Genomic DNA, 16917 nt, shown 5'->3' with positions numbered 1-16917 from the left:
TTTTTAGCGTGAGTTAACTCACGCAGCGTGGAAATGAGTAAATACAAAAGAGAGAAAAAGAATTATCTTAAATGTGTTTTTGATTTTTATAAAATTGAGACTTTTTAAATTTGGTTCCTATTAAAATGTAATTAGAGTTTTCGTCCTTCAAATTTTAGCTATTTTGCTAGAATAGTTATTGTTGATAAGGATGATAGAATGTTGACTCATATTGTTAAGTGATTGTTTGAATTGACTTGACATTATTGAGACAAAATGAACCGTCGTTTATATTAGTATATATTATTAATTAGTTATATTTTGTACAATTAATTAAATGATATGTATTGTTAATATATTGTTCAAAAAAAAATGTATTGTTAATATAAAATAGTTTTGCATTGTCTAGAAGTCCTAGCTCAACTGGCAAATGCCGAAATTGCAAGGCCGGATGTCATGACCCGGGTTCGAACCCGGGACCTCACAGTTGTGTGTGAGTTTATTTTCAGTGGATTACCACTTCATCTAAGACAAAAAAAAAAAAAAAAATAGTTTTGCATTGAAACTAAGTTTGATACAGATCACAAGTTTAAAATCTAAGGATGTTTGTGAATTTGGAGGGGGAGGGAAAAGAAGGGTTTTGGGTGAGGATGAAAAGAGGGAAAAAAAATAGAGAATATTTTTACATTTTTAAAGAGTATTTTGTAGAGAATACTGAATAAATGAAAAATAGATAAATCATCCATATTTGTTAATGAGTATTTTTGTAGAGAATGATAAATAAATGTTTATGATTAATATATTTGTAATTTTGAGAATGTTAAAACATAAATTAAATTAAGGTTTGATGTAACATTCTCGTAAACTAAGGCTTTCATTTATAATAATAAAATGTTTGTGATCTCTCATAGTCATTCCTATCTTCTCAAGTTTGATACAACATTTTCCATGATCCAGATTTTTCTTGTAGTAATTGTTCATGACACACGAGCTCATCCTCTAGCAAACTCCTGACTACATAAGGAATTTCAGTTTCAATTTATGAAAAAGAAATATAACATAAATACATTATATTATAGTGGAAATTTTCAAGGATATCTTAGAACCTGTATGTAAAGAACATTTTCAAAATATATCTTAGCTTATAGATATAGATAAAATGCACTTGCACATGGAAACATGTTTGGACTAAAATAGTTTACACCATTAAATGCTGCTTCCATATATTAAACTAATTTTGTTTTAGCTATATACTGCCTTCCAACAAAGACAAATTTATTCAACAGCATCAATATAAGACAAATTTATCCATTATACATGAATAGCAAATAATAAAATATAAATAAAGAAAACAAAAAGACAATCCCTGAATATAATTGAAATTGACACAATTAAATATATATAACTTAAGATTTTTACCATTTTGAGATGATAAAGGAGCGTCGTCACTTTGTATTCTATATAAGTTAAAGTTAAATATCCCGTGAGATAAGTTCAGTTGGTAGGGATATTGCATATTATATGCAGGAGTCGGGGTTCGAACCCCAGACACTCTACTTCTCCACAATTAAATTGTGTGAGCTTTAGCCACTAGGCTACTTGACCAAAAAAAAAAGTTAAATTGAACTGTTATCACTTCCATTCCTCCTACTTTCCACATTTAAGTAAATTGGAGGACAATTAGAGTTTTAACTATTACCTCCGTCCCTAATTATAAGACCCTTTTGAGAATTTTTTTTATCCCTTTTTATAAGACCTCTTTTCTATTTCCAACTACATTAATTATTTCTTTACATACATGCCCCTATTTATTATACATCTTTTTCTTCAATCAGCAATAAATTATAAACAAAAAAAACTCATTTTTTGGTCCCAAATTATAAGCAAAAAGACCAACTTTTATCATATTTAATTATGTTTTTTCAAAATATTATCTTTTCCAAAGGAAAATTAAATGCAAAGTGCATTCAATTTGCTCTCATTTTTATTTTCTCTATAATCAACTATCAATGAAAATTGTTTTTACATCTTCCTATAAAACTTATTTCAAAGATGACACAAAAAACTATGTTTTAATTTTCTTAATAAGTGTTATTTTTTTTTTGTTTATAATATGAGACGGAGGGAGTACATTGTTATTTTCAAGGTAATTAAACTCAAGTGTGCTTATTTAATTCTCCATGGCTACTCAATTTAACAGATCTAGCATGCACTAATGAGAAAATCAACATTAGGAAGTAATGAAAGACAGACAGAGACATTGAACACCTCATTATTTGCTGAAAATAAATCAGTCCATTTAAGAACTAGAAACCAAATTGGCACAACAAACAAATCATTGGCTTCTATCAGGAGGATAATTCGAATTAAAGAGAAAAACGTATAGACCAAAATAAACATTGTATTAAACAAGCCAATTGTCGATTCTACAAAATGGAAAATAATTTCAAGTTTAAAGTACGTCAAGGGCGACTGGATTGGGTAATCACCAACAAGAGATCCTCAAGTTCTTTCCTAGTCAACACTGCTAACTCGTAGTCAGACTGAAGATTCCTTAGAGTTTTCACCGTCTGATTCACCTCATCACGAAGGGCATTGATGCTGTCGACGCGCTTTTTCTCTGAATTGATAAAGACAGCAATACCTGTGTTGGCTTCAGCTAGTTCCACCTCAGCTAAGGCCAATTGCTTCTTGAGTTGCTCAACTTTCTCTTCAGCCTTGACCTTAACTGCCTCATGCTGCTTTTTATTTACCGCAATATTTTCTTTTTGTTCTTTGAGAGGAAGGAGCTTCTTTACCAAGTCCTCTTTGGAATTCACCGCTTGCTCGTAAACAGGAAGGGTGGCTGTTAAGAAAGCATTCTTGGAGGCATGAAGGGATAGAAAGTTGTTGACCTGCTCAAGTGTACTTTGGCCTGAGAGAGGCAACCGTTGCTTGAGAGGCTTGAGTTTTTCAACTAGCCTCCTCATCTGATCGAATGCAGAGGTGTCAGCAGAAGCGACATCCAATGGCTTCGACACTAGTAGCTTCAGATCTTTGAAAAGTTGCATGGCTTCCGAGTCACTAGAATCAAGCCCAGCAAACACAGAAGCTGTAGGACTTGAGTTAGTCAGCAAAGAAAGCAAGTCATCTGCGGGGTCAGCGTCGCCACTGTCCCCATTACATGCTTGCTTAACCTGGTGAAGTAGGTCATCCCTTGGATCTTGATCAGGGTGAACATCCTGGAAACCCCCTTCCGAGGTGCCCATTTCTTCGGGAATTACTACTTGGTCCTTCATGACTACATCTACAGATGGAGAGACATTTGTTTGTGGGTTTGCGGACACAACAGGATCAGAAATCGGGAAAGGCTGAACTTCTAATGCCAGCACAACTTTCTGCAAGATACAAACCATGGGTTAGACATGTCTGTAAGCTATGATAAGAAAAGAAGATAATGTGCCACCTTACCTCAACAATAACTGTTTGATTGTTTTCAACATCACCAACATAGTTGTTGGGGAAAATCATGGTGATGTATTGTAAACAAAAGAAACAAAAGAAATATTGTCAACTAGATCCACATTAAATGTTTTACAACTGTGAAGGAAAAATGAGTAAAAAACTCACCTGTCTTGAATCAAAAGATTGAGTCAGAGTAGCAGTCGCCTGTGGACCAAAAGGCTTCGACTGGACTTGGATTTCAGGCGACAGCGAAGACTCATTAGGAAAGGAAGTTGAGGGGGAGGAAGAAATTTCCAACACCTGGAAGAAAAAACTAATTGGCAGTCAGTCACCTTTACGAGATAAAAATAGTTATAACTGGGGAAAGAATGTTATACCTTAGACGGGAAACCTTGGGTGGAAGTGCCGACCATTTGTTTTACCTTCTTAGTCCTTGATGCAGGATTATAAGCAGTATCTTGGTCACCAGACTGCAGATAAAAAAGGAGTTAAGTAAATGTTGACTTAAAAGTCAATTTCTTTTGTCTGCCAACGGCAGTACTGTCACTACTGTTGATTTAATAGGAAGGGATTGACCCAAAGACACAGCTAAAAACAAAATACAGAGGTGGTCAAAAATGACCACAGTTGAAGGAAAAAGAAAATAAAGAATACCTTGATCATAATGGAACCAACCTCCAACCTGCCAAAAGGATCCTTAAAATGGCCAGAAAAGGTAACCTCCTTATGAAATTTATCAGACAGGTTGGTCTTAGAATGATAAGCCTTTTCAAGGAGAAGAAAGTAACCTTCACAAATCGGCCGACGAAAAATTCGTCAGTCAAACCAAAGATGAACACAAACATACGCACTGATTTAAGATTAAGAACCTTTACAGTTTGGAATTGAAGGTCTCTCATCCTAATGCCTACGTATTTTAGAATTATATTTCTCATCATGTGCCTTTTTAAGTATGGCCAAGACTTCATTAACAGTTTAAATGATCACAAAGGATCGTTGGGGGTCTCATTTAAGCCTATAGCACCTCCCAGAGGCCCGTATATCCGAAATATGCTCACCTTGGGTTTTGGTTGAAGACACTCAAGCTGCGTAAAAGATGCGTTAATCATGACCAAACAGTCGGCCAAATCCAAATGATTGGTGACATCAAACTTCTTCCACCAAGCAGCAAAACCTTTGGAAGCCCCATGTGTGCTGCCAAAGGGAAATAGTCGAAGAGATTTCGACCGATCGTTATTAGTGTTGATGATCTTGTCGAAGTCATTCACCTCAACCTCTAGCTACTGCAGTAGGATTTCAGGAGTAAGGACAAGGCTTTTTTCTGGTGCGACCATCGCAACCAGAAAAGTGCCTTGTCCTTACTCTGGGGACCATCTTCCAGCGCCGACCATCGCAACCTCCTCCTCTATCACATTCTGGTGGTGACTATTTTCCCACGTACGACTATTAATGATGCCTTCTCTTCTCGTTGATGATCATCTCAATGGTAACTTTTGTTTTGTTGTAACAAGCTTGGTACATATGTCATGTATTTGTCGGGCACACGCACCAGGGAGGAAAGCATACACATGACCGCAATTGATTTTTGGGAAACTGGCCAATACATTATGCCGACAAAAAAAATTGACTCCATACTATTTGACAGTCAGGACCAACGGGATCAATGAGTTTGGTAAACCAAGAAGGACCGAGAACGGGCAACAAAAGGTTGGAAGCATATGTTGGACAATGAAATATTGAAAAACAACCTTAAGAAATGGACAAAGTTGTGCTGGTGCCTTGAGCCGACTTCCAGACAACAAAAGTAAAGCAAGAACACCATGAAAAAACAACATTGAACCAAAGTTGGACAAGTCAAATTGGACCACCAACATTGTTCTTAGTCTTACTTTTGATACTCTCAATCAAATCATACATGGTATGAAAGAAGTCGGCAAGAATGTGGTGATTTATGGCCCTTTTTGACATGCAAAAATGTGGCCATAGGAATGAGCAACAACGACAGATTTATTGCTAAAAGGAGACATGATATTTTTTGTCGACAGCACCTTGTGTTTGGTTGTGAACAATAACGAACGTGGAAAAAGAAGTATTCTTTTTAGGGAAATTCCAACTTGTGCCTTTGGGGCATAAGTTAAGAAACCAAATGTAGAAGTTTTTTCTTGGAAATTGTACATCTGATGTCTTAAAAGTTTCAAAAGTTATCTTTTCAATATAAAACTTATTGCTTATTTTAAGGGCACAAGTTAGCATGACCCTTCTTATTATAACTAGATGTGGGATCTTCTTCCCTAATGAAGGGATTGACGACAACATCATCAAGATGAAGGTGAATGATGGCCACACATTGAAAAGTATCGGACCAAACATCACGTAAGGAAGATGGAAGCTATTACCAACCCTGTGTAATGAGAAAGTTGAATGAAATTAAAAATATTTCTTTCCATGAAAGATGCCCATAGATGGGATTGGATTGGGGAATTCTTACAATACAAGCCTTGTTGGTGAAAAAAGTCGTGTGGTAAGTTGGAAGAGAAGCAAGGATTTCTTCACCTTGAGCACAAGGGAAGTTGGATTCATATTTAGAAGGAACACCTTCAAGGCCAAAATGTGGTCCTCAAAAGGAAGGTTTTGGAGAAATAAAAGCAACAGGGATATGATTAATTACCTGATTTTTGGGGAATAAATTTTGATCCATCCACATAGAATCATGGAAGAGAATCATGGGTGATGAGGATCTGGTAGAATTGGTAACAAATTTCTTAGAAGTCATTGAAAGGCTGTGAAGACGAGAAAATGCTTGAAGGAGTATAAGAATTGAAGAGGCAAGAGAGATTTGGTAATGAATGAAGAAATTTGGGCTTGGAAATGTGAAGTATTTAAATTTAAACTAAAATGCTAAAAATGAAACGGCAAGTCTTGAGTTTGCAAAAGGTAGATAATGATAACCCTATTTAGGTGCATGGTTTCAAGGAGATGACCATTGAGTTGAATTGACCTTTAACATGATGCATCAACACAACCTACCAAGCAACACAGCACGATATTCACGCCTTACAAATCATCCATTCAGCAACAAATTTTGGTCCTTCCACTGAAAGGAAGTGACCAAAACTTGGAGGGTATATGTTAATGGCAAAACTCTAAGACGCCCAATCGACAATTCTTATTAGTCTCATAGGTATAAATTAATGAAAATTCAAGAAATGAAAACAAGTGAACAAGAAAAATTATGGTCAATACAACATTGAGTAAGCACAGGTAAGATACAAGAAGATAGTTGACAAGTAGATGAAACCAATAAGGGTCGACAACCAGGTAATACAAGCAAATTCGACATGACAACACAAATAAGTGTTCCTTTAGAGCATTAACACTTACAACCACCAAATTAGTGAATAATTGCGCCTTCGACGTAGCGGGTAGTTACCTAGTTAACGTTAAAAATACTAGTTCGAAAAATACAATTGAGGTAGGATACTTACATTCTGAAGTCTACTCATAAACTGAAAACAAACTCAAAAACTCGCAGAATTTAAGTATGCCTTCCAATGTCTTTAAATTCTTTTAAATATTCAGCAATTTACATTTTCATGTCAAAACATTTAAGTTTCTTCGCAATTTACGTTCAACTAATTGAATTTCTATCTTTTAAATATTCAGCAATTGAGTCCCTAACTTTTCAGAAGTTTTTACAGCCCATCCTGCCTTAACATTTCACGCAATTTATTTCTATCTTTTTAAAACGTTTCGAGTTTCAAGTCAGTTTAAGTTTCATGTAAGATTGAACTGCTGTCACTTACTTTCATGCTTCCGCGTTTTTTACATTTTCATTTTTTCTTTGAGATTTACCATTAACTCATTTTCGAACCTAAACAGTTTCTACAACACACACTCATACGCAAGTAAGGTCTCATAGGTCACCCTTTAACTTGTCCAAGATATTGCGATAGTACTAATTTAAACATTAATTGGCTGGTTTGGCACACTTCATAATTAACCAAAAATCACTGCAAACAGATACTCTTGCTACCATGACAAATTTATCAAAACGCGTAAGCCTTTAAATCTAAACAAAGTGAATAAACACACCATAATAACATATTCTTCCACCTCTTCATTAATCTTTGGCTTGAACCAATGCAACACGCCATTGCTCATTACACATTAATAATTCTCACTTTAAATTCTAGATTTAAATTCCAACACAAACAAGCATTTGACATGTTTACTTCAACCCTATCTTAGAAAACACTTGCCACGCACCCTTCTCAAATTTTCAAAAGAGAGAACTGAAGGATACATGGCATATGTATGCTTGTGTCTGTTTTAAGTTCAAATTCAAATTTTAAGGTAAACATTGTTATTGGTGAATAAGGGCAAACGAGATGGTTCAAAGATACATAGAAAACGGTGCAGATTGTGTAATGAAGGAAGGTAAGTGCAATCCAAAGATTAACAAAGAGGTAAGAGCAAATGGTATAGATTATTGCCCCCATCAATTTCACTTCTCTCTCACACTATTTATACCCTCGTCATCCTCATCCTAAAGTACATAAACAAATCAATGAGGCATAAACCAACACAACCATCAATATGAACACCTACCAAGGAAACACTCAAACACATAAGAATGAAAAGAATCTTACTTCATCATCCTCCTCCTCCTCCTCCTCATTGTCGTCGTCGTCATCATCATCATCATTGAGTTCAGAATTTGACTTGACAAAACTTTTTCCGCTAGAGGATTTTTTTCCGGCAACCTAATACATCAAAAATACTTCAGTCAACAATAAAAAAAAATTCAGTCCAAGTAAAATCAGAACATTAAAAATTTACAGTTGCAGAACAATGATAAAAAGATAAAAATAAAGTAATTACCAAATTAGTATTATTGCAGGCCATCAGAACCTTCTTATTGTAGGCATGAATGGCCTTCACATATTCCATTTTCTTCTTTTCTGCATCAGCAACGTAAGGAGCCTTGTCCTGAAATACACATAAACCGCAAAAAGATATTAAAATCAAACATAAACTAGCATTTTGAAAATTTCTTCAGTCTAACAGAAGCAAATTACTCTCAGCATCAGACATCGATCTCCATTTTTCACCGGCAGCTTTACCAACCTAATTGAAATTTGATCGCAATAAGAGAACTCGAAACTACTTTAAATTTCAAAAATCATGAAAGATGAAAACAAAACTAAATCACGCAACTCACCACAGAGACGTATTTATTGTCTGGATTTTCCTTCCTGAACCTCACTCTGAAGTCAGACCTGCAACAATAACAAAATTAGAAATTAGAAAAAATGCAGCTACAATCAACATTCACCACAACAATGTTACCAATTTCCTTGTGTAAAGAGTGCTTCATGAACCCAACTTCCAGTTAAACTTCGAGTGAAAATCACATGTTTCAAAAATGATTTTTTTTTTTTTTTTATTTATGAAAAACTATTCGAAAAAATACAATGACATACTAAAAAAGACTTGTTTTTCTTCGTTAAGTAGTGGCTGGAGTTCACACATATTAAATAGAAGTGAGGTGTCCGGATTTGAACCACAGCCCCTACATATATCATGCAATATCCCTACCAATTGAGCTAAACTCACTGGACATTAAAAATGACTTCTTATGATAAGCTTTTTAAACCAAATTCTCATTTAAAACATTTTTTAAGAAATTCTTTGTTAAAAAAAATTATAAACAAACGGCCCAAAAGCCGTCATTCCAGGTTCATTATGGGGTAACAAACAAAAACTCATTACATGAAAAGAAAGAAAGGAGACTGTGGCCTCTTCGGCTTCGATGGATCAGACTTAGCTTTCTTCCTAGCCATTAAGGTACCTCAAAAAGAAGAGATTGTTGATTTGGATGGAAATATAAGTCAGCATTTTCGATTGATGGTCCCAAAAAAGAAGAAGAAAAAGAAGTTAAAGCAACAACAGGTTGATGCAAGCAAAGAGTTCAAGGTATGTCTTTTCAACCGTTCTCCTCGCCAGTTCTTTGATGGGAAGCCCCCCCTCATGCTTTTAAACATTCAATCTGTTTTGGTCTTTATTTTTTAGCTTTTATTTTTCTTGAGGATTTTGGTTTACTCATCCCTCTCTCTTATTTTGCATTTTTTTTTTTAATATTATCAAGCTATTGAAGTAGACGATCCCTCTACACCCTATAATATTTAGCCTTAGCAAAAAAACACATTGAAATGTTGATAGTGAATTAGCCCTAAGTCCAATAGACTAGTTCAGCTCAACTCAATTTTTATACGAGCTATAGCTAAACAAACTAAGGCCAACAAGAACCGCTTGTACCTTCTTTAAAAAAAAAAAAAAGAACCGCTTGTACTTGCTTAAAAAAAAAAAAACTGCTTGTACTTTGGCTATTTATTTTAGGCCAAATCCATGCAAAAATATGGGTGATCAATTATGTCCATTTTGTCACGTCTACTGCTTGCGATTTATGAAAAGAAAAGATATAGGGCCTGTTTGAATCACTTTTGGTTTTTCCGTGTTTTTGGTTTTTAAAAACAGAAAAAGTGAAAAGCAAAACAACATTTATCTGTTTTCGTTTTTTCTATGTTTTTGGTTTTTAAAAACAGCAAAAGTGAAAATAGTTTTTAAAAACTATTTTGCAAAACAATCAATTCAAACAAATTTTCAATTTTTTAGTTTTTGAAAACAGAAAACAGTGTTTAAAAACTGTAATCAAACAGGCCCATATAGTCTTTTTTTTTTTTTTTGACGACTAGAAAATTGTTAGGAAATCAAGTAAAATTTTCTCATAGTTAAATTAAGTGGAAGTAAAATAAATGCGGAATAACATAAGACACAAATTTGTTAACGAAGTTCAGCCAATAATATCTACTCTTCAAAATACTGCAAATCTCTTTAATAAAAAGGGAAAGATACGTGATCACACCCAAAAAATTTCTCTAAATTTCTCTCAATTTGTTTTTGCTTTTGATTCTTCCTTAAAACGCACCTCTATTTATAGAGACAATGAAACTTGAGAGTTGAAAAACTATGCAATCCTTAATCCTTTCACACCAAAGTGATCAATCCAAAGCGTGAAAAATGTTTATGCATGTCATGCTTTCAAACTTAACAAACTATGTTTCACACCTGTAATGAATGCATGAGACTTTGTGCGACAAAAATTGCTTTGAATGGTCATCTCGACGTGCATGTGGGTCCCCACACAACGTTCGCCAACAAAAATCGTCTATTTCTTAGCAGTTACTTCTACGTGCATGTGGTACTCATACTTCTAATATTTACAATTTAACGATTATTTTATGAAATAAAGAGTTATTTATCAATATTTATATTTTATAAGACATCCTTTTATAAGAATAAACATCATTTCATTATTTATAAGAATCATATTAAATTTTTAATATTTCCTCATAAAAAATAATAAATATTCTTTGTTATATGTAACAAAAAAAAATATAAATTTTATTTCGTCGATACTTTCGGTAACTAAGATCTAATTATTGTAATTGTTAATGATAGAAAACAATTCTTTTTCTTCAAAAAAACAACCCGTTTCAATATGAATTTGATGATTTGGTGTACCGGTACACTCAAATTTTTGAGTGTACCATAAAATTTGCCTTCTTAGAAAATAATAATAATCTTAAATATTAAAAAGATAATATTTTTTTAATGCTAGCAACACCCTCTTTTAAACACTCTCTAATACTCATTTTCTTATTGGCTTAAATCATTGCGAGTCTATACTTTATAAATTGAAGTCACACAAAGTGGTGACAATGATTTCATCCAATAAAAAAATGTTAAAAAGTGACTGTCGCTGGTATTACTCTTAAAAATTCAATATATTAAACGGTTAAAAACGAATGCACATTAAAATACACACACTCGTTCAAAAAAAAAAAAAATACACACACGTAGAGAGAGAAACTTATATTCTGCCCAAAAACTAGTCAATAACTCAAGAGAATTTTGTTTTCATATATTCACTCAATCAACTCAGGTTAATGTAGATATCAATAATTGTTTGTTTATTATTGCTTATCATTATTTTTAATATATATATTAATTAATATATAATTGATGCCAATGTTGTTTTATGTGCAGATGACACAGAAGACAAACGTAGAGCCAAAGAAGTAAAAGTCATAGAAGAACAAGAAATTGTCACAGAAGTGAGTGACAAATATATCTATAAATAGATCATAGCTAAATGATCATGAATGAAACCATGGAAGAAGGTTCAAATAACAAGTGTGAATGGACAAAAACCAGGACTACATTAATGGAGGAGCTGAAGAAAATGGGTACTATAGCAGTACCAATGGTGGCTACGAGTGTGCTACAATATCTTCTACAAGTTGTATCAGTGATGATGGTTGGACATCTTAATCAGCTTTCTCTTTCAAGTGTTGCTATTGCTACATCTCTCACTAATGTTTCTGGGTTTAGTATTTTGGTAAGTTATTTAATTAATTTATTTTATGACCTTTTGCTTTGCATTGCCTTTGAAATTTAATATCATTCACAAGTATGATTTGTTTTTGAGTTATAATTTAATTCAGTGTTACCTTTATCTATATTTTTGTCTGAGTCAATAATCTTTGTTCTTATTGTAATGTATATATATTATGTTTTGTTAAAAAGAAAAGAACATGTATGTGTAACACAAGATTGAATGAAAGCATAGATTTCATACCCACTCTTTTCTTTAGCCAAAAAGTATTTTTTTTTTTTTTAGAGACAAGGGGTTGAAGCTAAAATGATAAATATTAATGCACTATCCTTACAATAATTGGTATCTTATATGGTCCAAAAGAAACTACTCCATTTTTTTTTTTTTTTGACGAAATGGATCTAAAAGAAAATACAAGTTGGTTTTATTTATGTCTGCATTTATATTGAAGAGAAACACTCTCCCCATACTCACTCTTTCCAATATTTCATAATAAATATTAATGCAATATCCTAATAATAATTGGTACTACTCCCTCCGTTTCTAAATATAAGTAAATTTTATTTTTTAAGTTTATTTAATTAATGATGTATGTGATTCATAATATAAATCACATATATTATTAATTGAATAAATCTAAAATGTAAAATTTGTTTATATTTAGAAACGGATGAAGTATCTTATAATATGGTCCAAAATACTTTTGTTTTTGACGAAGTGGTATTAAAAGAGTGCAAGTTGGTTTTATTTCCCCCATACTCACTCTTTCCAATATTTCAATGTCTTCTTATGAGAATGAGTATTTTACTACATCAAAATAATTGAATGGCTATTTTAAAATGTTTCATCTTTTTCAAATACATAACGAAAATTACAATGTCTTCTCTATTTTGTAGAAGTTGAGTTTTGTAAATTAGAATGCTCATATTAATATAAAATAATACATAGCTAGGCTCCTTTCCATATATTGGGTCAAATTACCTTTTCATGATGTCACTAAGCCATAGTTTTGGTTTCAGGTAATTTATTTTTATTTTTAATTATAATAAACCTTTTTGGTACTTGAGGAGAAATCATGTATAAACTTATTTATATGGAGTAGATGTTTTTCTAGAGTGAAAAGGACACAAGAATAATTTCGAGATATTCAATATTTTTTTACACGAAAACAAGATTCCATTACCACTCTCTCTATCTCATAGAAATATTATTTAAAGTTATGCACAATATATTTTTTTTTTAAAATATTGTGCTAATGTTTATGTTAAAATCAGCTTCATTGGCTAAAATATACATATTGATAAAGTAATTAGTAGAGAACTTAAGTAGATTGAGAAAACATTAATAAACATATTAGTGAAAAATATTATTAATACATCTTTAAAATTTTGAAATGACGAATAATATGAGACAAACATATAAAAAAAAAATAACTTCTATAAGCGGATAATGTAAATTTTTTTTACATTGCATCCAATCAAACTATGTCAAATAGATATTTGTCAAGACATTTTATGAATTAACTTCAAAAAGTGGCATAATGAAATGATTTGATTAAATATATGTGTAAAATAGTTACACAATTTGAAGACTTAATTTGTTTGCAATAAATAACTCATTCAATTATTTCTTGTTAATTTTTTAGTCAGGGATGGCCGGTGGATTAGAAACTTTATGTGGCCAAGCTTATGGAGCAGGACATTATGAAAAACATGGAATATATACATACACTGCAGTAATATCCCTCACTATGGTTTGTGCACCAATCACTATTATATGGACTTTCATGGACAAAATATTAATTCTCATAGGTCAAGACCCTACAATCTCCCTTCAAGCTCGTACATTTGCACTTTGGCTAATACCTGCTTTATTTGCCTCAGCAATTCTTAAACCTCTAACACGTTTTTTCCAAACTCAAAGTTTAATTTTTCCAATGATTATTAGCTCCTTTATAGTTTTGTGCTTCCATGGAGTAATGTGTTGGACATTAGTATTTAAATTAGGGTTAGGACATGTTGGTGCTGCAATTTCCTTTAGTTTAGGAACTTGGTTGAATGTGTTGATACTTTTGTCCTTTGTGAAATACTCGTCTTCTTGTGAGAAGACACGTGTGCCATTTTCCATGAAGGCTTTTCTTGGTATAAGAGAGTTCTTTGGTCTTGCTGTTCCATCAGCAGCTATGGTTTGGTAACTAATTTTTCTTGATCTTTTTTATGTAGTTTTGTTGAATACCACTCTTCTCCCATCTGTTTTTGCTCATTTCCGTAAAAATAGTTGAGTGTGATAGTTAACTCACGCAGATATATTCTCAGCGTGAGTTAACTCATGCAGGTGTATTTTTCAGTCGGAATGAGCAAAAATAGATGGGAGAAGAGCAATTCTCATTTTTGTTTCACTTAGAAAATAATTTTGTTGTATGAAAAAATCATGAACAAATTAATGTTTGTTTTTCAGTCTAAAATGGTGGGCATGTGAGTTGCTTGTTTTGCTAGCTGGACTTTTTCCAGATCCAAAGTTGGAGACATCGGTTCTTTCTATATGGTAACACTTATTTTGATTTTTCAAGTTGAATATGATTACTACATTTTTCATTTTTTTTTATCAAGCAATAATATTTTTGAAGAAAATGAAATGTTAAGCTCTAACTTTTTTTTGTATGATCAGTTTGACAATATCTACATTGCACTTCACCATATCCTATGGGCTTGGGGCTGCTGCTAGGTATGTTCCTAACTTCACCAAAACATTATGTTGTCCTTTATGTGCCAAATTTGTATATTGTTTCGTCCATTTCCTGCGACTTGTGGGGATGACGTTTAATAATATTTGTTGATTCAAAAAAAAAAAATTAGGACAAAAAGAAAAATGCATTTTGCCTTATTTTGTCCATGCATGAATATTAGCATTAACATGTAAATGTTGTCAAATTAAAAGTGACTCATTTGTTGTATGTAACAGCACAAGAATTTCAAATGAATTAGGAGCTGGGAATCCAAAAGCAGTTCGTTTTTCTATTTGTACAGCAATGTTCCTTGCAACTACAGAGGCTCTTATTATAACTGCAATCTTATTAGGTTGTAGATGTGTTTTGGGTTATGCTTATACCAATGATAGTATGGTTGTTCATTATGTGGCTGTTATGACACCTTTGCTATGTGTATCAATTTTTACTGACAGCTTGCAAGCAGTTCTTTCAGGTTAACATCTCTTCCTTTCACTATTTTGCTATTATTTACATGTTGAAGAGTTACATCCATAAGATATTCCCTATTGAGGCATGTGCCCAAGTTTGGCTCTCAAAATTCAAAGATGTACTTTTTTGACGTTAATAATCTAGAGTTCGATTGGAAGGTAAGTAAAGTCTGATTAGAAATTGTTCTTATCAGGAATCGAACTTGAAACCTCCCTAATGATTCTTCCTAGCTAGGAGGATCTCATTAACCACTTTAGTCAAATCATTTGTTAAGGTGTTTTCAAAGATGTATGATAAATCTATTTCTTTTAATATTCAGGGGTTGCTAGAGGAAGTGGGTGGCAATATGTTGGAGCCTATGTTAATCTTGGAGCCTTTTATCTAGTAGGAATTCCTATAGGTGTAGTACTGGGTTTCATTGCACATTTCAAAGCAAAGGGCCTTTGGATTGGAATAGTTGCTGGCTCCATTGTCCAAACAATTTTTCTCTCCATCATTACATCTCTTACGAATTGGAAAAAACAGGTCTATATTTTATGAATTCAATTCTATCATTATTATTCAATATACATGTTTTTAATAATACAAGGTAAATGCAACTTTTGTAGGCAATCATGGCAAGAGAGAGAATATTTGATGCCACTTCTTCTGATGAAAGTGTAACAGATCACACGACCAGAGCATAAAGTTAAATTATTGGTTCCATAGGTTGTCTATTAAGAAAACATTGATGAATTAATTATGTGTATCGTTTTGATCATTCAATTAAAGAAGTCAAAAACAATAACTCAGAAAATATATCTCAATATGTTGATACTACAAATAATGGTTGTTTGCGTGTGTTTTTTTTTTTTTTTTAATAATTTGCCTAATGTTAAACCGTTCAAAAATATTTTATTCGATTCACCCAAAAAAAATATTTTATTCAATACATATTTTATAAAATTGATTGTTGGATATCATCTTCATAATTTTTCACATAATTTAAAATTATTTGATATATTATTGAGATGCATTGAAATTAACAACTTAAACACTTTTATTATAGGCTATTAAATTCGATGTGTCTGGACAATATAGCAAATGATTTTAGATTTATGTAAAAATTATATAGATAAATTATATGATTTAAACTTTCATTTCAACAATCAGTTTGTAAAATGCATTTTCAATAAAACATTATTAAGTGGGGTAACATTATCTAAATGTTATGTCGGGTATATATACATGAACCGAGATTCCATGCAGTCGTTGATTGCACACAATCGGTGAACGCATGACCGTCCGGTCTATATTAGACAATTTAGACCTCAAGCTTGATAATTTTTAAATTAAATTAAAATATGTTTGAGATCTGAACCGTTTGATCTCAACGTTCACTGACCGCATGAAATCAATGATCGTAGAGAGTTCTATTTATATAAAGGGAGATATTAAGTTATAACTGTGTTACACTCATTAACGTTTTAACGAATATAAATTTTACAAAATCCTTAGTTTACTTGGAAGTTTATATGATATATATATCAACCATAATTTATTTTACCAATTTAAAACTATTTGATACGTTATTTAGATCCATCAAAATTAATATCTTATATACTTTTTTTGCAAGCATCTTATGTAATTTTATTGAAAGCCCTTGAGTTTGAATAACTTATAAAATAATTTTAGATTTATATATCCTTTTATATATATATATATATATATATATATATATATATATGATCTATAAAATATAAATGAATTTTTAATCTAATGGTGGATTTTATAAAATTTATATTGATTAATGAATATAACTTATAGTGCATCTCTTTTTCATATTTTATTAAAAAAAATC

The 16917-nt window shown here is 32.2% G+C and overlaps 2 protein-coding genes across 3 annotated transcripts; one reads left to right on the top strand and one right to left on the bottom strand.

Moving 5' to 3' along the window:
* Positions 1–2239: 2239 nt before the first annotated feature.
* On the bottom strand, positions 2240–9266 carry LOC11437209 (uncharacterized). The gene is made up of 8 exons (XM_024769968.2): positions 9196–9266; positions 8645–8702; positions 8506–8550; positions 8305–8412; positions 8073–8186; positions 3801–3893; positions 3589–3723; positions 2240–3356 (listed from the first exon to the last, which is right to left on the bottom strand). Exons 1-8 carry the CDS (start codon positions 9264–9266, stop codon positions 2442–2444), a joined length of 1539 nt encoding a protein of 512 aa, XP_024625736.1. The 3' UTR covers positions 2240–2441.
* On the top strand, positions 9259–15875 carry LOC11436765 (protein DETOXIFICATION 14). 2 transcript variants are annotated; one of them, XM_024769971.2, is made up of 8 exons: positions 9259–9399; positions 11533–11884; positions 13527–14071; positions 14339–14425; positions 14549–14605; positions 14843–15081; positions 15397–15602; positions 15686–15875. In XM_024769971.2, exons 2-8 carry the CDS (start codon positions 11639–11641, stop codon positions 15761–15763), a joined length of 1458 nt encoding a protein of 485 aa, XP_024625739.1. In that variant the 5' UTR covers positions 9259–9399; positions 11533–11638; the 3' UTR covers positions 15764–15875. The 2 variants fall into 2 exon arrangements, with proteins under 2 accessions (XP_024625739.1, XP_003624403.2); XM_003624355.3 differs by lacking the exon at positions 9259–9399 and adding an exon at positions 11311–11428.
* Positions 15876–16917: the final 1042 nt, after the last annotated feature.

This window comes from Medicago truncatula, chromosome 7 (assembly GCF_003473485.1).
Source record: "Medicago truncatula cultivar Jemalong A17 chromosome 7, MtrunA17r5.0-ANR, whole genome shotgun sequence".
Classification (NCBI taxonomy): Eukaryota; Viridiplantae; Streptophyta; class Magnoliopsida; order Fabales; family Fabaceae; genus Medicago; species Medicago truncatula.
The sequence above is the reverse complement of the archived record's forward strand: the minus strand, read 5'-3'. Positions and strand labels throughout refer to the sequence as shown.